The sequence below is a fragment of the Anopheles maculipalpis genome, chromosome 2RL, assembly GCF_943734695.1.
Source record: "Anopheles maculipalpis chromosome 2RL, idAnoMacuDA_375_x, whole genome shotgun sequence".
NCBI classification, from domain to species: domain Eukaryota; kingdom Metazoa; phylum Arthropoda; class Insecta; order Diptera; family Culicidae; genus Anopheles; species Anopheles maculipalpis.
Window position 1 is genome coordinate 55,008,849 of NC_064871.1, and position 24,146 is coordinate 55,032,994.

Consider the following 24,146-nt stretch of genomic DNA (forward strand, 5'->3'; position numbering starts at 1 on the left):
TTTTTAAAGCTCAATGGTGATGACCATTAAATAATGTTATCGTATACAGTTATCGTTTTGGGGGATTCTAGTGATTTGAATCCCAGTTATTTGGAACCCTGTCAGAAAGTACAGTCTGTACTGTGAGAGGCGTTTTTGATTTAAAGAACTTGATTGCACCTAGGATAGGATATTGACTAAATGTTCTATCGGGCCCTTCCTAAAAGCAACTGATGACTTAATAGGCCTTTTTTAGCATTTTTTTTTTTAGCATGGCAATTTTATGTCCGAAATATGTGAAAATAACATTTGATTCTTCATAATCCTGCTAGCCATCTCGGTAGAAATTTGTTCATCTATGTTGTGTTTTAAAATCCTTTATCAACGAGGCCCCAGTAACGGAGCCCATGTCTAGTATGCTTTTAGGACACAACGGTTTTTGTAGTTATTTAAAAGTTATTTGTGGTTCCTGTCATTCGTCAACTATAACCAACACGCTGACTAACATTATTATGGTAAAAGCTTCATCTAAGCTTTTCACATTACTTTTTATCCCCGTTTTGTTCAATGTTCACTGTTTCCAAAAATATGCACTAAAGGATTTATTCTTCCGTTTGAAAGTTTGGAAAAAATGGAAATTGGTGAAGACTTGCTAATAGCTATTAAACCAAAATGATTTCACCACTAATGGACTGGCCTTGCCACGCAGAAAAAAAAGGCTTTCTATGAAGCTTTGTTTTCCTTACTTTAGCTTCAACTAAGTTTTGAAGAAGAAATCACAAGAAACATTTTTCTACCCAGGAATTCTTTGACAGGATTTATTTACCTTACATGTAATCAATTTTTGCTCCGACTTTTCAACTAAAACGATTTTAAAAGTGTGCCTGGTTGCTCCTCCTTTGAGTGATTGTGGTAAAAAGCAAATGTACAGCCAGATCGTACGTGCTTTATTGTCCACATTATTTCATTTAACAGATTTCATGGTCCTCGCAAATGGTACCGCCCTGGTCCGGCTCATGTAAACCCTGCGGATGAACAAGTAGACTTAAATCCAATTATGGTGCCAACTCAAATACGCTTCTCAACACACAATCCCACAGGTAAGCCAACAAAAGACAGACTGGGGAAGCGAGCACAATTTAGCTTCCGCTTTCCGCTGCCGAAAAAGGAAACCGGGCTTTGGAGAAAATGATCAAATTACTTCATTTTAAAGATAAAGCTCGTTTCCGCATTTCTGGTTGTGTTACTGCTATGGACTATAATACTTCGTCGTACCCATGGGCAGGATGAAATTTTCAAAGCACAGACTGCAGGTCTGTGTGTATACTGTGAAGGATACTTGTGAAAAAAAAGGATGGAAGAAAATGTCTTGAAACTGTCGGAGCAAAACAGTAAGTTAATCCCTCGGATAATGGTCTGCAGGTTTTACATGGTTCAAGTTTTACTACGGATGCTGGTTGTTAAGTGTTGAGAATCATTATTTAATATATGAAACAGTGTTTGTGGATAGCAGATTGCATCGAAGTAAATCGGACTATACTTTTTTGTACTGTACTGTACTAAAAAAATGTGAAAAAGATCAAAGTCATGTAATAAATTAAACTTCTGTCAATCTCTTGGAAAGAGATAAACACCAAATGGTGAGAAGTAATAGTTCAGCCACTTTCAAGAATACGTTTATACGTAGAAAACCCCATATCTCACCGGTAACACTCGCTTATGGTGTTAAAACGTAGTAATAATCCGTAGTCGAATACCGCAACCGAACAGGCACAATGAACAGTCATCATCACAGCAAGTGGACTGCCTCGGAAGCACCGGAAGCATCCAGTGCAACCAACCAAACTGTGCAGCAACTGTCCTCTTGTGGACGGAAACCGGAATGGAAAGGAGCGAAATTGTCTACGCCAGCCAGCGTAGCTGATGCCCATTAAGTCAGGCCGCGAACGGTGTCGAGGCTTTATGTTACACTATAAATTAGCAATTATAAAAGTTTTCCGTTTGCCGGTCTTTCTCAATTTCTTTGAATGAAATTCACTCCGAAAAGGGTTTCCCTTTGGTGTGGTGCACTTTTTTGAGCTGCTTTGTGTGTTGCTCCCTCTTTGCATTGCTTCCGGTGTTGGCGGGGTTTGTGTTTCCGAAAATCGTTCAGCTAGAGTCTAGCTATTCCAGTCATTGTGGAGTGGAAAACGAGGTACGATGGTTTCCCATTGCTAGAGCAAAAGGGAAAAAGAAAACCAGAACTCGAGGCACAGTAATGTGCTTCATTTATCACTAGGCGGTTCTGCTCGTCCAAAGGCATTTCGGTAGAGGATTGTGCTTGTAAGTAACTCGAATCCGAATAAATGTACCAGCCCAGAATCTTTTTAATCACTCATCTCGTCTGGTTCATTATGTTTGCCGTTTTTAAATTCCATTTTATGTCTGATGACGAAAAACTAATAACAATTTTATATTTTTGAAGTTGTTCAACAAAAATCAATACTTCATCAGTTTCGCAATTCGTCGCTTAAAAAATAACTTTCCTTCTACGACCGCTTTTTCCGCTCTTTCTAGCAGCGCGGAGCATTTGACCTCTAACCCTTGAAGGTTTTTTTTTCCCCTATTTCGCCTTTTCGCCTTTCGCATTCGTTTCTAGGTTGGGAGGTTTTGATCTCGAGACGATTAACACGTTGCCTGTCATGTGTGACAGATTCAATTTGCCAACCCTGACAGGACCAATCGAGACACGTGTCTTTCGGTGGCCGTGTTGCCTGCCGGTTTGTGATGTGTTGTGTTTTTATTACGTTTAGTGTCTTGTGCACACTTTTGCACCCGTGGATTACTGGCAGTTTGTGCCAACGACGCTCCCAACCCAAGCAATGCCAAGCATGGAGTGAGCTTTCCCTCTGAAATGTTCGCCATGTCAATTAGAGCTTTGACAAAGCCATATTGCCACTTGGCCGTACTGGCGAACTCGTTTGGCGATGTGCACAGGCACACACAATATGTGTTGGACGAACAAAAGTAGGTCTCTAGTGCCAAGGCGACAATGCGGGCGCGCATGATATAAATCTCATATTTGACTAATTTTTATGCTGTCATCGTACGGCGTGACGATGGACGCGAAGATAAATGTTGACAAATTGTATCAGTGTCCCCAGCCCCAGTTGGTCTTCATATCACGGTTTGTATTGCTTTAAGATGACTGAGAGGAACGAATCATGAGTTAAAGAGAAACAGTTTTGTAAAGACTTGACTCAGCTTGATGAGGTTGGGAAGATATAAACAACATTCTCTAGAAGTCCTGTCCTAGAGTCCTGTCTAAGAGTCTTATGCTCTTATAGAAACAACATTCAAATTCAAATAAAATATCACAATATCTACTACATAATACAAACCAAATTATTCTGGCCCTTAACAGATGAAAATATTTTTCCAATACCTTGTTTGTTATTGGTTATTTGTTTCTTCGAATTAAGCGTATAATACACGCTGCCACGTACAAAGCTCAACCAATTTTATTGGTATTGTTTATGACCTTTACTTAAGCTTATTATCATGCAGAAAATTCGATTTGCAAGAATTTCCACCTCATTTTTCCATCATTAACGTTGTAATAGCCTTCAAGTAGTAATTCATAAAACATAGATGGATCAATTAATGAGGCGAATTTCAGGTGTAATCGTTGGGATTACCAGTGCTTGACGAGCTGTTTTGCACAATGTACAGCATTTAACTTCACTCTATTTTTTTGCAGATTATGAGATGAGCTTATTTTTGAAAAGATCACTATTTCGAAAAAAACAAGAAAATGCAAATGTCTTTTTAAAGTGGCAACTTGCTTTGCTTTCTGAATAATGTCAATGTCAAGTTTCTGGACCGACTTTTGAATGTAATCAAATTTAATCAAGCTGCTACTGCCGGAGTGCATGATTATGACGCCGAGCCAACAAATGTAAACTAGTTAACGAACGGAAATGTACTGGGCTAACACGAACTTTTCACTGTCTTCCTCCGTCGCTTGGGAGGGTCATCCGTGGGACGTTGTTTTGACTGTAGATTGCTTCGTTTTACAAATCATTAGTTCGCACGGTGCCTTTTTCGGGCCAGAAAGTTTTTGAAGCAAGCGAAACCTAGTAAACTTACTTCCAACATTCATCCATCCATCAGCCGTCAGTTCGTCAGTTAGTCAGTCCAGTTCACTCCAGAAGCAGTGCCACATTTATACCAAGACAGCTTGGATGGGTTGAAGCGGAAAAGTCGAACACCGTCGAAGCTGCTGAAAGCTGTCCGACGGGTTTGAAATTTTCCATAAATCATCAGCCGCGTCGGGGTCGTAACCTGCTTCAATTCGTCTGCTTCACTCTTTGCACTGTTCTCCCGCATGTTTCTGAGGCCATTGTCCAACGATTCCGGTCCTTTTTGGTACGCCAGCTTAAGCCACAACATTTCAATCCACATTCCCTCAAGCGGCCTGGCCGCTTGTTGGGTAAAGTTTTATGTTGTTAGCGCTGCCTTCCTGTACTGGTTCTTATTCACCCCTGGCCTGGCTTAGTTTTCCTCTTGATGTTACATCATTTTCCGAGTTCGATCCGGTCGAAACGACTGTTGTCCCTGTAGGGTCCATTTGTCATAAACCGTTGCCGTTCCTAGCAGCGCCCATTCTCACACCACCGCCACAGTGTTTCTTCTTGACACGTCAGCCTCTTGAATGGTCCTTCTTGCACAATACTTTTGTCACTCTACCTCTCACCAACCCCAACTCTGCCAACTGTTCTCTTTCCCTCTTGCACACTGGCTCTGTTACTCTATTATTCGCTACCGCATAGGTCCTTGAGGCGAATGTTGTACAAGCACTTTAAAAACAATCATTCCCACACCAAAGCACTTACTTTCGCTTGGGACTTTACAAAAGAGTCAACCCCGCCAGGTTCCACTCGCGAACCTTCTGATTTTAGGTTTCCCATCGATCCAAACAGCTCCTTTTTATGGTGTTTGTTTCTGGCACCATAAATATGAAAAGGACGCTGTAGCTAGAATTTACCCTAGGAAGCAAAAGATGTAAAATAGTGACATTAAAATATGTTAACTTTTCTCGTTTCTGCGGCGATCAGCGAAGTGTTGTAAAGAGGTTCAAAAGAGTAGTAAAAAAAAAAACAAACAGAAAAAAACTATCGAGACCACTGGTAGGGAGACAATGTGCGCGTGAGGTTTGTAGATTTGCGTCCATAAACGGCAGTCAAATTTTTGGTTAAGCCAAAGACAAATGGCTGTATGGAAAGGATTTCTCACTGTTGCTTACTGCACTTTGTGTTGGTGTTTAAGAAATGGTTTGTTCTTGTGTAGTTTTACTTCTTCTAGCGTCGTTCCAGCACTGTCAAGTAGCGTTATTCGTAAAGAATATCTTCGTACTCTACCCACTAACGTCTTGTTCAATAATTCAAGCTCTTGCATAGCTGATAGGAACAGGATGTTTTGTCAACAGCAAATCAACTTTTCTTATTCACGCGGTTATCCGCAACTGTATCTAGTTCCGAGTTCATTGCAACGCTTTATCATGCCCTTCCGGCAACATGCAGTGATGTACTACTATAAGCGAGGAGACCAAAAAACCACACCAGCTAAGCACGCTCGTTCCAAGAAGTCCATGTCAGTCGTACCGTTGCTTTCCCACGCAGAGAAAAAAATGCTTAAGGATGGTTTGGAAACTCACGATGCAAATGAGCAAACTTTCTGCCGAGTGCACTTTCTCCTATTTCTTCGTTGCACACCAAGAGACACCCAGCGCTCTTTCTTATCGCTTGTCTCGTCGTGTCGTGTACAAAACGTCTTGCAGCACTTAATATTCTACCATTGCACGCTGCTTCGCTCACAAAGTTATTTTACGCTTGTCCCCGGCTTTTCTTCCTTCCTAATGTCTCGCAAAAAATAGCAACAGTTGCTTCTCTCAGTTCTTGTTTTCCACACTTCCTATGCTGGCAAGGGCGTCGATTAACCCAGCAGGGAGCTGATGCTATGCAAAGTGTGGCCTACAATAACAAAAGCCCTCATTTCTTGGCGAAGGAGCAGCACACACACACACACATTCACATCGCACCTTTACTGAATGGCACAGGAACCCCACGAACCCGTAGCCACCTTTCACGAAACGCATGCACTTAATGCACTTTCGCCACACAATTCCTCCACAAAACGATGAAAATGAGTGGGAAAGTGGGAGGTAACAATGAAGTGTCATTCGATGCATACGATTTGTGTGAAGCAACAGGAGTCGGTTTTGACTCCATGGGTCTGCCCGTTCCATAACCCCGCAAAGAACTGCCTATCGAGTGGAGCAATCCTTTCAAAGGCAAAGAAATGTGGTAAAGGTATGGGTAGGTAAAGCAAAGGCAAAGTGGGGGAGAGGGGGGAAATCTTTTGTACTCGAAACAACTTGCTTATGCACGTAAAATGCCGACATCAGATCGGTGGTAGTATGCGCTGGTTCAGTTCACTCCAATGTTCCCTACTGGAAGCTACACTGCTTCACTTCCCCACATACTACCTCGGTTTTGCGGGCAGATGTAGTCAACCAATAGTTTGTATTTCCTGTGCATACGATGCGAACATCCCATCCACGGCATGGTACAGACACGGACCATAAACAAAAGCGTGCGTGGAACGTGCCGGGACACTGTCATTGTCGCTTATTCCCTTTTGGGCCGGTTGTCGATTTAACTTGACAGACTCATTTCGTGTCAGGCTCTCCCTGTTTCGCTCCGTTTGCCATCATTTGCAAGGCAGAGCGCAATTGTTGCATCGGCACTGTCATTTGATTTCATGCAGATCCGCTGCATTTGCGTAACTACAAAAGACTGTTGACTGCCTGTATGGCATCACAATGGGTAACATGACGCGAATGTGATGATGGTTCGGCAGACAAAATATGCCCCGTATGTAACTCGCAATAACTAGGGAAAGCCCCGGAGGCTGAAGTTTTGGAATTAATGGAATAAAACTAGATTATTAAAATTATGCATCGGCGGGAGAGACTGCAAGTCCAGCTTTATTTGATGAAGAACAGTTTCTTATCAAACTACTCTTTTTTCAACGAAACCTATCCTGGGGCGACCCAGTGGTGTAGGCGACAGCGGTGCCGGTCTTCAAACGACGGGACCGGGGTTCAAATGTCATCCGGACCGCCCCCCCGTAGCGAGGACTGGCTATCCAACTATTATGTGGTATCGACAAGTCTAGTAAGCCATTTGATGGCCGGTGTGACCTAGAAGGTCGTTAAGCCAAGAAGAAGAAACCTCTTTTAAGAAAATTAATCAACTGCAAGATTTGATGGATTGTATTTTAAAATCATTGGCTGTCCCGGTTGGTCCACTAACCAGTGAAAACTCAACCGGTTTGCTCGCTCGTTCGGACGCTGTGTACATCGCCCAGAAGTTGTTTGCTCCGAGACTACTTGACAATCTGATCGACTCGCCAGCTATGTCTGACTATCTAGCCTTAGCCAATCGCTAAGCGCTCTAGGTAAAGGATCGTTGAGCCGAATTTGGCGACTCGGATCCTTTTTTTAAACATGGATCGTCAATATAACACTGTTTGACGTTTGGCGTTTTGACGTTCCGAACCACACTCGTCGATGAACAGAAGCACAATGATCAAAATTTGTTGACGATCACTTTATCGTCCCCGCTGTCACTCGCACACTCGTGCGCTGGGGTACCGAAAGCATTTTCGCTTTCTTTTTCTTCTTGTTGGCTTACCATATCATACTTCCTCGGCTTGATTTTCCTTTGACTTTCCAGCAATTGAAGATATGGTACTAATTAAATAAGATAATTGGTCTTTCACAGAGGAACACTTGTGACTGGTGAATCTTTTTATTAAAGTCCTAGGAAAACTTTTTCTTCTCATACGTTTCATAAACTTTTCTAAAGGTAACATTTTTCTATAAAACACGAGATGTGAAAAACAAAATACGACTAAATGTGTCCCATGCAAATTCGACATTTTAATCAAACAAACCGTATTGACCGTTTGATATGACACCGTGCCATTGCTCTTCACAATTTTTCATTGCCTAATTGAAATGCTTGAACAATGCAAAATGTTCGTACATAAAAAAGTCTCACTTGCCCAACATATAGCAATGAAATAAACAAAAACTCCATTAACCGCTCACTTGAGCATACAGATAAATTTGAATATTCACTTACTGCAGCACTCCATCACACGGTCCACAGGCTGGAGTTCACCACCACTCGTTAATTCTAATATAAACGCAATCATTGTCCCATAAAATGACACCACTTCGCTCTCAATTTGTTGTCGTAATAAAGAACGCGTGGCTAATCGTTCTGCTTTTTGTTCTCTGCTGTCACTTGGTGTCTGTCTCGCGTTGTAGGTCATGGAACAGATTTGTTTTCGTGATTACTTCTCACTGGACTCCGGGTTGCCGTGCAGTCAAGCTGTTTGTGCTGTTTCTAGTTGTTTTTTTTTTTTTTTCAGGTTTGTTCCATCGTTCGGCCGTGCTGATCGTTTGACGGTGAAGCACCATGCGTCTCCATTTTATTACTAAATCAAGTCCACTGTTTCTGTCTAATTATGCTGTGCTGCCCAAAAGCTATCTGGGAGGTGGTTGAATACGAAAAATAAAAAAGCACACGCTTTATACATCGCTTGAGCTTCAACGAAACAAAACAATCAAATCTCACTTGACAGCACGGTCAAAGCGGGTGAGAACTGGGCAAAAATCTCCCTAAGGAAAAACAAACCAAAAAACAAAAAAGAAGATGGACTCATTTTTTGACCTCCACAATTGGGTGCATCATATCGCTCTGTGTATCGTGTCCTCGGCAGGTATTGTTTTTTTTTTACACACGTTACCAAAAAAAAAAAAATGGTTAGAGAAGGCTACGTGCAAAAAATGTGAAAGTCAACCGTTTTTGAGTGGACCGACCGATGTTTTACCTCGGGGACGATACGATGAACCTCCATTACTGCTGCCCCGTACTTGTGGGCGAAGGCTGATGCTTTGAAGTCACACCGAGTTCCTGTACCATTATTCGCCTTTCGCGTCCAACGTCGCTCACACACACACACACAGTTAGGACGCGCATAAATCGTACACTCGCATTGTTTCGGTACACCGGCACGACAACAACAATAATCATTTATTCTACGAATAAAGCGTCAGAGTGCGGGACCCCTTCGACCTCGAGCGGCCTGCTGCGTGTTGAGCGTGTGTAAATAGGGAAATAGAAATAAAGAAAAAGTCATGTACCAGAAGCCGTCTTTTTGTTCCCATGGAAAAGCCAGTTGACTCTTCTCGCCTCCCGGGCAGGAGGATATCGGTGGAGAGGGGATGGCAGAGGGAAGGAAAAGAAACATAAAATAAGAATAATGAAGCGAGTGTTTTCCTTCGAGACGTTTTATCTATCTTCATTTTCGTTTTTGTCTTGGCTAGCATTTTTTTTGGCCGTCTGTGTAGGTTAGCTGTTGTTGTTTCCTTTATCTTGCGTATTTCACTTTCTATTTTTCTTTTCCTTCACGACAACCCGCAACAACTGACAGGCTGGATGGGAACCGGGAGTAAAGAAGGAAAGCAACTGGGAGTCAGCTTGAATAATAGGGGCCCAAAAAAAACGAAAACCAGTCGGCCCTGCCGAACGACCAGCTTAGCAAATAGTGGGAGGCCGCCAAACAGCATTCCAGCTGTCGTCTGGTACCACCCAGAACGATTTCGGTATTTCAGTGCCGAATTTCTGTCCGTGGAACCTAGCGCCAGTGAAAGACGCTTGACACAAATTTGCATTCCATTGAGTAAATTTTAATATTGAGCCAATTACGCACCATTTCGAGTCTATATCGGGTGAGTGGTTTTTCTTTCTCTGCTGGTCACGCTGCCTTGCCGAGCTTTCACCACACCCGAGCTTGAACCCGGCGAGTACTTTTGTGTGTACTCAGCAAACCTCTCGCTTTGGTTGGTGCGATTGGTTGATTGGAGAAATAAAAAGGTGGTATTGAGCCAAATTTGCCTAGATTTGCGCGAGGGTTCCGTTCCTAGCGGACGGCAAATCAATAGAATACGGGGCACGCTAATTTGCAGATTTGGCGCGACTGTTCAAATTATGCTTTTCGCTTGATTTGCCTAGAGATGCGACGAAGCGTGCTAAAACTCCAACGAAACTGCACAGGCTCGTAGGCAGTAGGAGCTGTTTTAAAGGCAAATACTGGTCGAATGCCCACGATTTTGCTTTCGGTTTCAAACGTTTTTGAGGGGGCACAGGCATTAGCACAGGCTGGAAACTATGTCGAATTTGGCAAGCTATAAAGACACTTTAAGAAAAATGTTGGCTGTGGTAGAAAAGATAGCATTTCAACAAATAAAGAAACTAGCTTCGTAGCTGTGTGAATGTTATATAAAAATTGTACATTTTACGTAAAACTTTCGTTTGGAGTTACACAAAAGAATACAACAGAAAGTTATTCCAAACAAAAATCTAACCAACTTGGTGGTGAAATTTTTTATCTAAATTCCAGCAATGGAAATTTGTTACTAGGTCCGCAAATAAATAACGGCCGTTTTGAAATCAGTGGGGCCACTGTGGACTGTGGCGCGATTTTGACGTTTACAAACGTCATAAATCAAGTTCGGGAATAACATAATCGAACTGTGTAAACAGATTAGTGATTATTTCGTGCGAGTAAAAGTTCCTAGTTCTTGAATATGTCTGATTTTGAGCCGGATAAGCGCCGTATGCGGGAGGTGTTGCTGTTTTTGTTTCGAGCGAAGAAAACGGCAGCCAAAGCGCATCGAAAGCTTTCGAGTGTTTAAGGCAATGCTGCTCTAAGCGAAATAAGGTGTTGGGATTGGTTTCGTCGCTTTCGAAGCGGTGATTTCGCCGTGGAGGATGCTCAACGTGAAAGAAGGCCCAAAACGTTCGAAAATCACTGCCAAACGCAAGAAAAGCTTGCTGTCGTTCTTTGTGTAACTCGTCAGGCCACATCATCACGGCTGAACGCGTTATGCTTGATACAGAAGGAGGGCAAATGGAATACACACGAGTTGAAGCCGCAAGACATTGAACGCAGACTCTTCATGTGTGAATTGCTGGTCCAGCGGCCCAACAGAAAGGGATTCTCGCATAGAATCGTGACGGGAGACGAGAAGTGGATTTTACTTAGCAATCCTAAGCACAAAAAATCATGGGGATCCTCCGGTCATACCCCAACATGATCAGCTCGGCCGAACATCCTCCAATGAACAGACCCAGAATTGGTTGGATACCTGGATTGCGTCGAAAAACATATCATTTTTCCGAAAAGGAATCTGCGATTTACCCGAAAGGTGGAAGAAAGTAATAAATAATAATGGCCAATATTTTGATTCACCCAATTTCTACAAATAAAAATGCCAAGAGTGAAACTAAACTTATGAAAACACGGCCGTTAATTTCAAACATCGTTCGTCGGATCAAACTCATCTCCATCTATTATTTTAAATTATTCTAGTTCTATAACCCATTTTTACAATTGCATAAGACATCTGACATGATACATCATCAATATTTGCAATTATTTTGTTTCGGTTTTGTCGAACTAAATAAGGCCTTTTGAAAATATTATTCAACATAGTTTGGGAATGATTGTTTATTTATTTATTATTTATTTATAATTAATTATGACGGTCCAGTGCCGTATTGTTTCACACCGCTTGTGTTGAACAAATCCTATAATCATATTGATAAGGCATTTCCTCCTTATTCCTTGCCTTATCCCGGGCATACTCGGTTTGGGGAATGATTGTTTTGAACAATTTTACGAAAAGGAATCATTGATATAGTCTAACTACAACGGCTTGAACAATGTTGCGTTTTGGGTAAGGAATGTGAAGCAAACAGAAATTTTATAGTGTAATTTAAAAAAATATAGCCAATTTTCAAACGGTTTTCGACGTAAAGGAAACCATTTTTTACTAACTTAAACTTTTTACGATACTTAAAAACGGTCAAAAAATATTATCATTGTATAGCCTTCCATATGAGCACCACCACGCTTTAATCAAGATACATCAAACGCAACACAGCAATAATGTCTTTAAAAAGTGAACATAAATTTTAATCATTACCTCTGCGGTACTTGACAGCCGACGATCATATTCCCGCTTGCATGGAACCGTCGTCAACCGCAAGCCTACAAAACTTTTCATATCAATTACGGGTCACATACATTTATGAAGTCTCCTGGCTCCGGCTCTTTACACCGCCCGTAGGGAAATTCAGGTGATCTTGCAAAAAAAAAACTCACACACACCAAACACTCTTACCCTCACGTACAACCATTGCTCATCAATTTTCCCATTCACCATCGTTCGACTCCTCAAGCGATGCATTTTCCACTGCGAACGGTAATACTGTTCGACGAACTTTGTCAAACTTTCACCATCGCAAAGCATTCATCCAGCAGCTAGCTGCCCAATGGGCACACTGAGTTCTAGTTATGACAGGGGGCGGCAGGGGTCAACGAAATTGTGGCAAAATATGTCCACCGTAAATTGAATCTGTGGTAAACGGTTGCGGGTTGAACAATTTATACGCTTTACACGAATAGAACCAGGCTTGAGGGAAGCATTGCACAGCAGCAAGCAACAAAAAAGTCCACAAAAAAAGTCCTACATTAAATTATTTTCTGCCCGTTGCTGCTAACACTACGTCGGTCCTGAATGGTGCTCCCTCGTGGTGGATTCTTCCGTGGTAAAAGAACTCACAAATATCGTGTCGTTCCACGAGAAAGCTAAGGTAAGCCACTGAGAGTGAGATGATTTTTGTCCGACAGCTTCTGGCACCACATGTTGGAAGCGTGAAAAATGGTTCCCTCTCTCTGGATAGTGGCCGGTTGCCGGATGTGACTCAAATGAAAATCCTGTTATTCTGGAGGTCTTTTTCGCTGACGTTCAACCGGCGGTTGATGCTGCGGCGGGCTCGCAGATGCACGATGAGTTGCGATGCGCTCTGTCATCATATTTGCTACCACCGACCAAGCGAGCCATGAGCCACTGGATGGCGAAGTAAAACTAAAACTGACATCGTAATTCGTCCACCGTGGGGAGGCGTCTGAAGTCGGGATGGCGAAAAATTACTTAACTTGCACATGAAAAGTTTCACTTCTAGACATTTTCACCCATGCTGTCCTTGTCTCCTGTCTCACCTTCAAATGTTATCCCGCCGGGCGCTCGGAACCGTCTTCCCGGTCCGGAAGGCTACAAGAAACTCAAATCCTACTTCGCGCCCCAATTATGCGCAACCCCAGCAGGGTTCGGTCTGGTTCGGCCCCGCCTCGAGCACCTCAGCTCTTTGGCATGCCACTTTTAATTTATCACCTGCCGTCAACATCAGTGCGGCGTGTAGGTCATGAGTACCGTGCCTCGCACCTGGGGAACAGAAGGTGATAATGGAGGGAAATTCATTCGGCACATTGAATTACATGAGGGCACACCGGTGCAGCCGTTACCTTGATTGCGCACCATTCGCTCGGGAAAGTCAGCGTAAGTGCACTTCAAACGAGTGTGGCATAAGAAATGCTTGCACTTGCCCTTCATAATCAATTTCATTTCGGTTAGTGGAAGCAAGACAACCACTTAAGGAATGCGTCACTTATTTTCAAGAATGTGTTCAAAGAAAACGTTTACTACAGATGGTGTGAGAGGTTCTAAAAATATGTTATTCTTTTTTAGATATTCGATTCCTTCATATCTCACATACTTCATTTGCTCTAAACACGTTAAACTTTTTTAGTAATAATCTGCTTTAATCGCACGTTTAAACTGAAATTCTGAGAGCATTTGCTTATTTTTTTCAAAAGCTTTGATTGATTAAGAAATAGCGTTATCATTATCAGCCCATTAAATAACTCAGAACGAAATTTGCATTCATCATCGCTAACTGCTTTAAATCCAAGCTTGAGTTGAAAATATGTTTTAATTATATTTTATTAGTTTGAAATATGACTTTCCAGCTAATACCAAAATTTACCAAACTAATACCAAACTTTGACACCATTTAAATATTCTCCTATCTTTGGTAACTTACATGAAAAGACTTCAAACCCTTCAGAAGATACGTCCATAAATTTAACATAGAAACACATATTATGCAAACATAACTGATTGATAATTTCTTCTAAAACTATTACGTAATCTTGCCTGTTTGCAGATCCCAGGGGAATGTTCCTTGCTTAGAAATTTACAACCAATGAAAAATGGCCACAACAAAGACATATTTGAATGCTTGATACAAACCGTTTGTGAAATAAGTAATCAAACAGTTGGAAATAACTTGATTTGTAACATTACAATGATGATGATTCCGATGTTAGAATACTGTTCTATTGTGACTTGTCCTTATACAGATATATCTATAAGACGACTTGAGACAATACAGAAAAGGTTCACACGATACGCCATAAGAAAGCTAGGTTGGGCAGACAGATCCTTACTACCACCCTACAATCAACGTTGTCTTCTTCTGGGCCTAGAAACGTTAGAAGTCAGGCGCAACAGAGCTCAGGTTATCTTTATAGCAGGACTACTACTTGAAACCATTGCTGATCCGTCACTAGTAAGTAGGATTTCTTTTGCTGTCCCGCGACCGGTATCAAGACACCGACAAATGTTGCACGAAGTTCGCGCTAACACACTATACGGTAGTAACGCCCCGCTTAAGGCCATGATTAGGCGGTTCAATCAATGTTCGTGTCAGTTTGATTTTACGATGTCTATGTTCCAATTTAAAAATTCTCTGCGTTTATTGTAAATTCTTGTAAAGCGTCTTAGCCATAGCAAGCGTGTTTGCTTCGTTAAACCGTTCTCGGTGGACGAATCAATTATTAAACAATAAACAATAAACAATAATATATTTGCAGGTTGTTTTTTTTACAAGTTTTACAGCGATTAACTAGCTATTTTTTCTTGTAAACTGCATTTTTCATTTCTGTAAAGGACTATTTCACATTCAAATTTATATTTCACATGCGTCAAGAAATTTTTAACTGTTGTTAAGTCATATTTTACTACTGTCAAATGAACCGGGTTGTTTACATTCAACTCCTCACTGTTTGTCGAGTGACATAAAATACTATAGCAAAGGAATTTTTATTCAAGCGTAGATAATTTTACATAAGTGAAAACAATTATAAAAATTACAAATGTATAATATGCTTATGCATAAGACTTAAAGAATATTGTCTAAATTTTCATCAATTGTTTAATTAGAAGCAATTTTCAAATGCTAGATTTTATTGCACCCTTGTCAGTGGTTAAATATGATGTGACAATAATGAATATTTCGATTGAAAAAAATCTTTGTTTGATTATTACGGTCCAGTGCCGTATGGTCAAGACCGCTTGTGTTGAATAGATTTTTACAGATTTGTAAGACATTTCCTCCTTATTCTTTGCCTTATCCCGGGCATACTCGGTTATGGTTGTTGTGATGGTGATGATGATGATGAAACGCCAAATATTGCTTTTGTGAGAATTCGAAAAGAAAAGTCAAAATTGTTTTGAAAATACCCTTAGAAGTTGTTATTGAGGCAATTTTGCCAAAAGGGATAATCTTGACACAAGATCTTAATTCATGCAATGGTGAAAAATTTCTATACAAAAATTAAAAATGCAGGTGGTAAGTTAAAATAGCATGTAAAACGTTTTATTGTTAGATTAGAACAAATACTTTTCTACAAAAAAGGTTTGATTGACGCAGAATCGGTTATTGTTGCGGTCCTTATTGTTCATCCAAATGCAGCACAAACCTAATTAAATCAGTTATATTGATGATCCGATCCATCTGCAAATTACCGAATCCTGTTGATGCTGTCCGTTAAGAAAGCTTCTTCAACAGCAGTTGTAGTGCTCGTTAAAGAGTGAAGTAAGATTAATGTTTAGCTACACACATATTGCAATCATTGTACAACTTCAAAATAAACACCACGCAAAAGATAAGCATCGTTTCACTGTAGAAAATGAAGTACTGTTTACGTTCTTCACAAACCCATGTTTCCATACAACACTCTGGGCCGATGAAAAATCCCAACTAGCATGTGGGCAGAAGAAGCGAACGTGAGTAAACGCCCAACATTTTCGTTACATCCTTTTGAAACGGTTGCCAGAAAAATACAAAAAAATGCTATAAAACACAGAGAAATAGTGCACGATGGAATACATTAACGGGTTGGGAAAACTTTTGCACAGTTACGCCGTACTAACATGCAACTGAAAGTCGTGTAACTGTGGCGTTACAATGCAGCGTTTACACTGACCACCACCACTGTGGCAACAAGCACCCACGATACAAAGTCACCCACGCGTACATTACGAAGGGAGGATTCAATCTCGGAAGGATTGGAGCCCTCAATGTATGGGGTTTCACCAACTTTCATGTTCGCTGGTCCATCGTATGCTTTTTGGTCCAATTTTTGCTAGGATGAGCGGCACTTTCGGAAATCTACCAAATGTTGCAGCAACCATGTACGAGGGGAAAGTTCATTGGAGCTTTATCGGAATACGTTTATTATTTCCTGTGCTTCTAACAATATGTCTCTTGGTTGTTTAATCTTCGGCTCCAGAACACCAGGAGGCAACGGGGCAAGCAAACAGTAACACTTGTTCATGCACGTTAAAGCACTGGGTTCTTTATTCCACCATCGTCACAAGCATGCAAATGATGTCCTCCCTTTCTCGATGGTTTCATGGTTCATCACGACGGCTTATCCGACACCTCATTCTTGTGCGATCATCCTCGAAGACTAATCCATCCATACCAGCTTCTTACCCTATTTGCGTACCGCTCGTTCATGCCATGTCGTAATAAATGTTTACTTTCCCGTTTTTTTTTTATGGCTCATTCCGTTTGTTTTGCTCTGGAAAATTGTGCACCAACAGAAGAGAGTGGTGCAGCGGTGGTGGTGATTTTCCATTCCATTTCCTGCAAGGAAAGGAAAACGTGCAACCAACAACCCACCGATACGCCTCCTCACTCGACGTACGGCGTTCTTAATCTTTCGTTCCAGTTTAACGACACCCACTCACAACGTGTGCGTCGCCTCACTGAACTGGCTCGAGCCAGTTGGCCGGCTTCAAGGCGACCTTCACATGTAGAAAACCCGTATCGACAAGTTTATGATTTACCGATACGGATCCTGTTCCTGTTCGCAACTGTTAAGCTCGTGTTACGTTCGCTTTCGTTCTGTTTGACAGAACGTACCGAGCAGTTGGGCATCGTTAAAGCAACGTACACCCCAGAAGAGTGATGACATAAAAATAGCCAGCAATGAAACTCGGTACATATGGCATTCCCCACGTACCCAAATCGTCGCCACCATCCCTGGATGCTGTCTCCGGGACTTGGTGGCTCACTCGTAAAGAAGTTACATTTATGACTACATCACTTCGACTCCGACCGAGTTCTATCCATCTCGATATTGCTCGATCATCAACGCTTCCACGGGTAGCTGGAGAACGGAATGGAAAGTCAAACATTCGATAACGCAGGAGGGACGTAGCGTGATTCGGTCCATTCCTAAGCGTTTGCATTATCGAACACAACCGATAAACATAAAATCGCAATAAATATTTCCCTCGGCTCTTGGTGCCCTCACCAATACACTCCCTGGACCTGGATTTCGTACCTGTGTGCGCAAGAGTTTGGTGACGGGCTGAATGAAGCTTACAAGCCAAAGCCATCTAGCAATAGACGACTATATTGTACTTAAATCTGCCCGCAACCCGCCCGCATCTACCGCAGCTTCCACGATCCAACTTATTACCGAAACGTCTTCCTGGCCGTAAAAGAAGTGTGCAATAAAAGTACGCACGCGTTCCCGTGTTCTAACGGCAACCCTTTTCCTGCTGCGTAATATGGCCCGTTTGTCTTGGTGGCCAGCCAGTGGCCAGCAAAACGGGCATAAAGGAAGATGCCGTTTGCTTCGATCGATCAAAGATGGTTCTTTACAACCCCCAAAGCATAAGGAAGCGCGTGAATAGCTTGAAATGGGATCGATAAATCTCGGTCCTTGTCATTGGCACTGTCCACATCCAGAAAGAGTCGTCGGCTACCGCTCGTACCGCTCGTTTACCTTTATTATTCATACCGATTTCATCCATTATTTAGCGTCTGTAGGGTGTTTTGCCCTTCGGATCGAAAATCGAAATATCCACCTCCTTTACCCCGTATACCCTCTCTGGGGTACACTAAAGCATGTGTGTATCGACTGTCGGATCGCGCTGGGTCGCGCACCATTTCCATTTCCACTGCTTCCATTAGGTTTCTGAATCCCGTGGTGGTAGAACCATCCCATAGGCTACAGGTAGTGTTGGCGTGTTATTTTATCTGTTTTATTAGACCACAATACGATTTTAGAACGATTCCGAAACCGTCGTGCTCCACGGAGCTATGAAATATAGAACTTGATTGCTGATGCCGATGTCGTTTCCTTTTTTTTTTCTTTCCTTCTTTCAGGTCTACACGTCGCATGAAGAAACACGAACCACCACGGACAATCTGATCTCCAGTAGTCTCACATTGCGGCTGCACCTTCAAAGCTCACACTTCGGTTCGGGTCTGATGCCAGGGATGGGCGGTGCGTCCGGATCCGGTGGAGCGCTACTATTGCGATGTACCGCCACCATCGGCAAGCTGTACGAACGCTACACCGAGCTCGAGCTGGGCGTTCCCCAGCGGGATCCAATACCGGCCAGAGGTACGTATCGAATACTAAACCCCGACCGCCTTTTCTTTCCCCCCATTTCCTCCATTCCATGGCACACCGCTTTTCCAATGAACCGTGTAAAAGGAACTCGGCTAGTCCCACGATGATTAACCCACCGCGGAGTTTATGGACCGATGGCGTGTGGTGGGTTTATCTTCGATGGGAATATGCACGATTGAGGCAATTTACAACCGCACAGAGTTACAGAGCCAGAGTCTACACACCATGCCATGTTTAGAGTAGCTGCAGGACTGACTGTTGAAGAATTTCTTTGATCTATTATTTTCAATCGGGCTTTGTACAGTGAGATGGGACTTTCGCTAAACGTTGATTAGACAAATCTTGAACAGGGATAAAACTATTCAATATCTTTTAATCATAAATAGTCAAACAGCAATCACGCAAGACAGGCCATGTACGTGATGAGCTGTAAATCTATTTTATAACGCATTACAAAAGATTTTTTCGATGAAGAATTAAGGTTTAACAGTGTTTAATTTTTACTAACAGACTTTGCTTACTGTTTCCACGCAATAGAGCAGTCGTAAGAACATTTTTGGTAGGCAAATATATTGCTAAATGTTAGATACAATTGCATGCTCAAAGCCTTTTATTATCGAGAGCTATTCGCCTCAAGTAAACCCAAAGTAAACCAGTTGCTGCCTAATTGACTGTGCGAAGCAAAACGGTCTTTGAGTTAAGATAAGAGCAGCTCAAATATAATCCACATACTCAATTTGTTATAGCGAATTAAAACCACAAATAAAACAATATGTTTTATAGCAATAATGTAGGAAATTGGCTCAACGCTTTTCATGGTAAAACATTTTACCAGTAATTTGTTAAAGATCCTTTAGAAAGAATTTACTCTAACAACCAAATCTTTAACTGTGTCATAAAAACTTATTGAGTTTACTATCCATAAAAATACGATTGAAATGTTATTTTAATAACTTATCCACAGATACTACAAGATTAAACCAAGATCGTAAAACCAATGTGAATATGCTTCATTAAATACACTCAACAGTTTTCATACACCCAGCATTATACTGCATAGCCTTGTAAACGAGCCGAATTAACTAGTTTAAATGAAATCTGTTGCTTGTTTGACAGTCAATTTAAAAAGATGAAATTGATAATTACAATAGAAAATGCAAAATCTTCCATGAAATAAGCGACAATCGTGATGCAGTCGAAAAGACACGAACAAGAAATAAATACAATTACAGCTTAGCCATATTGTAAATATACGAAACAAAACAATGCCATAAAAAACAACAAGAAGATCCTCGTGTTTTCCCGTCCGTGTTGTGCTTGGATTACAGCAAAAAAAAAAATAAACCTTCCATCGTGCGCTCGGTGGTACTATCGGTGGAAAAAGCCTTAAACCATGAGACGGCAAATCAAGAAAACTCAATCAGAAACGAGCACCGAATACGACGTGCACTATCTCCAGCTTTGATTAATGGCCACCATGCCACCATTAGGAAGCTGTCGCTATGGTGGAAACATTCCACCGCAGAGCAAGGGAAATCCTGCTGGACGGGGGACCGGGTGAGCAAAGGTCTTGATTTGGTCACCAGCCGTGAGAGTTTAGTAATCTATTGGTTTCCCTGGTGTTTCATCAGTGGCCACCAGTGAATCGAAATTGGGGCCCGAAAGCTAATCAACAGATGTTTTTCCGGTCACTTTTAGGCGCCCATTCTGTGGACGCTGAGCAGCCCGTTGAAGGATTCTTTATTTTCTTTCGTGCCGCTTCGATACCATCAGCCTGATCGAATTCTTAAGATGCGACCCAGTGCCCTTAAGATCTGGTGGAGCAAAATTGATTTATCATTCTATCAGCCGGCCCAGTAGTAGCCGATGCCAGTGTGCTGGTGTGTGTGTGTGTGTGTGTGTGTGTGTGACCTTTTGCTCCTCTTCCTACTCCACACATTTCCAAGATGACCGGAAGGATGATCAAACGGACATTTGGGGCCAATTCGAGTGGATTAGATTAGTTCCGGCTGAACAGGGTCCCGCTCGTCAGGGAGCAAGAGGGTAAAGCGCAAAAACAGGAAGGTCCCCAGCGCAAATCGAACCGTCCAGCTCGGTCATACGGAAAAAGGAGCAACGAAGCCTGTCCGCATCATTGGGGGCACAGTCTCGTCCTTACCGAGCGATGATATGCATGCGTGACTACATTCTTCTGCTGAGGAGAAATATAAAGCAACAAAAAAAAAGAAACAGACACAAGAAGCAAATAGCCCAATGGGGTAAATTCGCCATAATCTTCACGCTACCCCGATTTCTAGAACCGAGCATATCTACACCCAATTTATCCGCCCTGACTCATCGGTCGCACTCACATTCTCTTAATCAACTGAATAACGCTTTTCCGACAATCTGATTAGGATGATTTGGCGCTTCGTCGAATGTTTGTCGGTGTTTTTTTTTTCCTCCGGACTCCGAACATCCATCCACAAAGGCTCCGAGGACGTGGGCTGCGTGATGAGACAACGAAAGCTAATGGAACTTTTTTTACGCCCTCTCCATTTGTTTGACAATCTCTCTTCAAAGAAATTGTTCATTGTTCTATTGGTGTTTCCAGCTCGCGGAGTTGAAACGTTGGAGATGCAGTCAATAGAAAAATTCCCATTCAGCCGTTTTCGTTCCGGGGCTTTGGGCCCTTGTCATGCTGTATTCTTTTACAAAAAGGAATACTTTTTGTCATGCATGTTTTTTTTTTCTGTTAAGCTTTTCGTTTTCTTCGCTTGTTGGGTTTCACTTTCTTTGTCGGTAAAATCGGATGATTATTGAAAAATCCTAAATTTAAATCAATGTCAGTCAAGGGCTGTGGCATAAAGCATTTTGAGGCAGCAAATCTTTTTTTAATAGAATTAAAAAAGCTCACACACAGCCAACCCTTTCTTACGACTATAGAAGATGATTAAGAGATCAATAAATGAGCTTCAAAAGGCCAGGATCTGATAGATGTAGCAACAAAGGAACTCGAAACGATGCGACAAGAATAAAAGGTCGCAAAAAAAAAACACAGATTACCGCGAATCAAGCACAAAAGAATCCTTTTTATCTTCCTTTCATCTAACAAAAGCTTGTGTGAGAACTTTGCAGGGTTACTGAAACTGTGGGCACCGGCAGCCGATAGAAGAATGGTTCGCTTGCGAAGGAACAGACATAAAAGGAGGTTTAATTGATTAATCGAAAGATGAACTGTGCCCTGGAAGATTTGCTTTTCGCGTTGTTAAAGTCAGGTGAATTTTTTATTACGTCGTTCGTGAGCTATTCGTACGGGATACGGAAAAGATAAATTAAAAGGTGCTTATAATTTGCGAAGGCTTCGTTAGGCGTTTAGAATTTTCTTTGAAGGTTAATGCTATGTTCATCGGTTAGATATGTTCATCGAGATTCTTGCACGAGGTTAAGAACTGCATGCATACGCGTAAGGAGTACAAGTAAATGTATTATTTATCCGCCGTCTTAAAATGTAGACCTTTCAACCTTTGGTGAATCTTGTCAACTACTAATTGGTAGAGCAATTTTTAGATTGTGGCTACAGACTTATTACTTATTCAGGCACGGTATAAATCACTTCCACGACGTTCCTCCGTAGTATTGACTGTCATAGATAGAACTACGTGATTTCTATATGATCTGTATGATCTGGTTTGGTCAATACAAAGAAAAAGAAGACTTGTTCTGTACAGCAAAGTACAATAACTCCTTTTTAGCCGAAATTGCTTATATAGGGTAAGTGTACCAATTATGGACGAATGTGTACAGCGTTTTCACAAAAACAACGATTGTGACAAAACTGTTAAACTAAAATTAACAAACAATGTTTATTTCGTAGACAAATATTTTCTACGAATTTTCCCGTTTACATTTTGTAATTTGAGCAAGTATCACGAAAGTTATAGCCATTTTCCTAAACCCCTCCGATGTACCAATTGTTGTGCTACTCAAATATCACATTTAGAATCAATTTCTATCAAAACATTGAACTTAAACCAAAAGATTAATTCTTTTTAGGAATTATCATATGCTAATATCAACCAAAAATAATAAAAAAAACACATTTTTCACCGAATTTAAAATCATGGTTTTGAGAGACAAATTTTGGTTCGATTTGATACAAAATGACAGCAATTTGTGCAGTCAGTTAAGAATGCTGGCAATGTGCTGTTTTTTCAAATCGTCAGTTGGTGTTTAATTCAGTCATAAAATACAATAGCCATGGAAGGTGTAAGTAATTTTAAAATGACATATGCAATTTTCATGTACATCATAAATAGAGAATTATTGATTAATTTTAGTGCATAACATATACTAAATAAAAATCTTTTGTCTTGGCTTGACGAATCAAGCTTTGACATTTAATATGCCAGCTCAAGCTGCCAGCATGAGCAGAGCACAACAATTGGTGCTCTCGGTTTTCCTTGCACCAATCGTATAATTATCGGAAACGGTATTGTTTGAGTTTGAATGAATGATAAACGAATTTTTAAAATCATTTTTCAGTGATTGTGCGCTCTAGTTTTATTATAAATTGAAACAACAAAAAAAGTCATTTCTTAACAAACCGGTAAGGAATGGAAGACTTTTTGACAACAAGAATGAAAGTCGTGATTTTTTCATAATTTAGGCTTCCAAAATTCATGAAACTAATGGAAGTATAAGCAAACATGATAGATTATGTTGATAAATTAATTTGGGACAGCAAATCTCTAAGGTTTTGCTATATTTTCCATTGTTCCGATGATAGCACAACAATTGATACACACTTACCCTATAAGAACTATTAGAATAAGAAGGCCATCTCTAAGATCTCTATGGATACTTGATGAACGACGAAAGCATTTAATTTTTAGAAATTGGTTTTATAGTTTGTTTGTAACGCGTACTTTGAAAGTCGACTCTTGTGTCGCACCTCGTGTTGGCCGGATACGATCGGGCAAATATCTATAAGATTCTAGCACTTCTGGAGAAGGGAAATTCTATCGAGTGCATTCCTGGATTTGATTCCTTACCACAATTCCTTGACCCGAGCAACATTCCAACTACTTTTTAAATATTTTAAGGAAAAATCCTTCCCATCAAAATACCATTCACATGTCATACACACTTCCAAAGTCTCATTCCGTTCTCACCTCTAATCTATCGATTTTCACTGCTTTTCCCATTACAGTCACATCGTCCGGCGGTGCAAGCATATTCCCCAGCCCAGTAGGAGGGCTGTCCGGTAGCCAAAATCTAAGGGCGTTCGTGCTCATCCTGCTGACACTGGTGCTGCATAACAACCAGCCCTCATTAGCCCAAATCAGTCGACCGCTCGCATCGCTCGGTGCACTTCTTCGAAGATAGTTTGCCTCAATGCCGTGCCAAAGCCGTGCTGCATTGACCACCACCAGAAACTGACTGTCCGG

General features: G+C 41.4%; 2 protein-coding genes across 2 annotated transcripts in view; both read left to right on the top strand.

The window, feature by feature from the left end:
• LOC126558482 (uncharacterized) overlaps positions 1–24,120 on the top strand; it is a 136,592-nt gene extending 112,472 nt beyond the window's left edge. The window contains exons 5-6 of the mRNA XM_050214503.1: positions 18,468–18,708; positions 23,909–24,120. Of these exons, the coding sequence (XP_050070460.1) occupies positions 18,468–18,708; positions 23,909–24,084 (417 nt within the window). The 3' untranslated portion in view covers positions 24,085–24,120. The remainder of the gene's footprint in view (positions 1–18,467; positions 18,709–23,908) is intronic.
• The window catches only part of LOC126557466 (polypeptide N-acetylgalactosaminyltransferase 16-like), a 359,463-nt gene that overhangs the window by 266,422 nt on the left and 68,895 nt on the right, over positions 1–24,146 (top strand). The window lies entirely within an intron of this gene.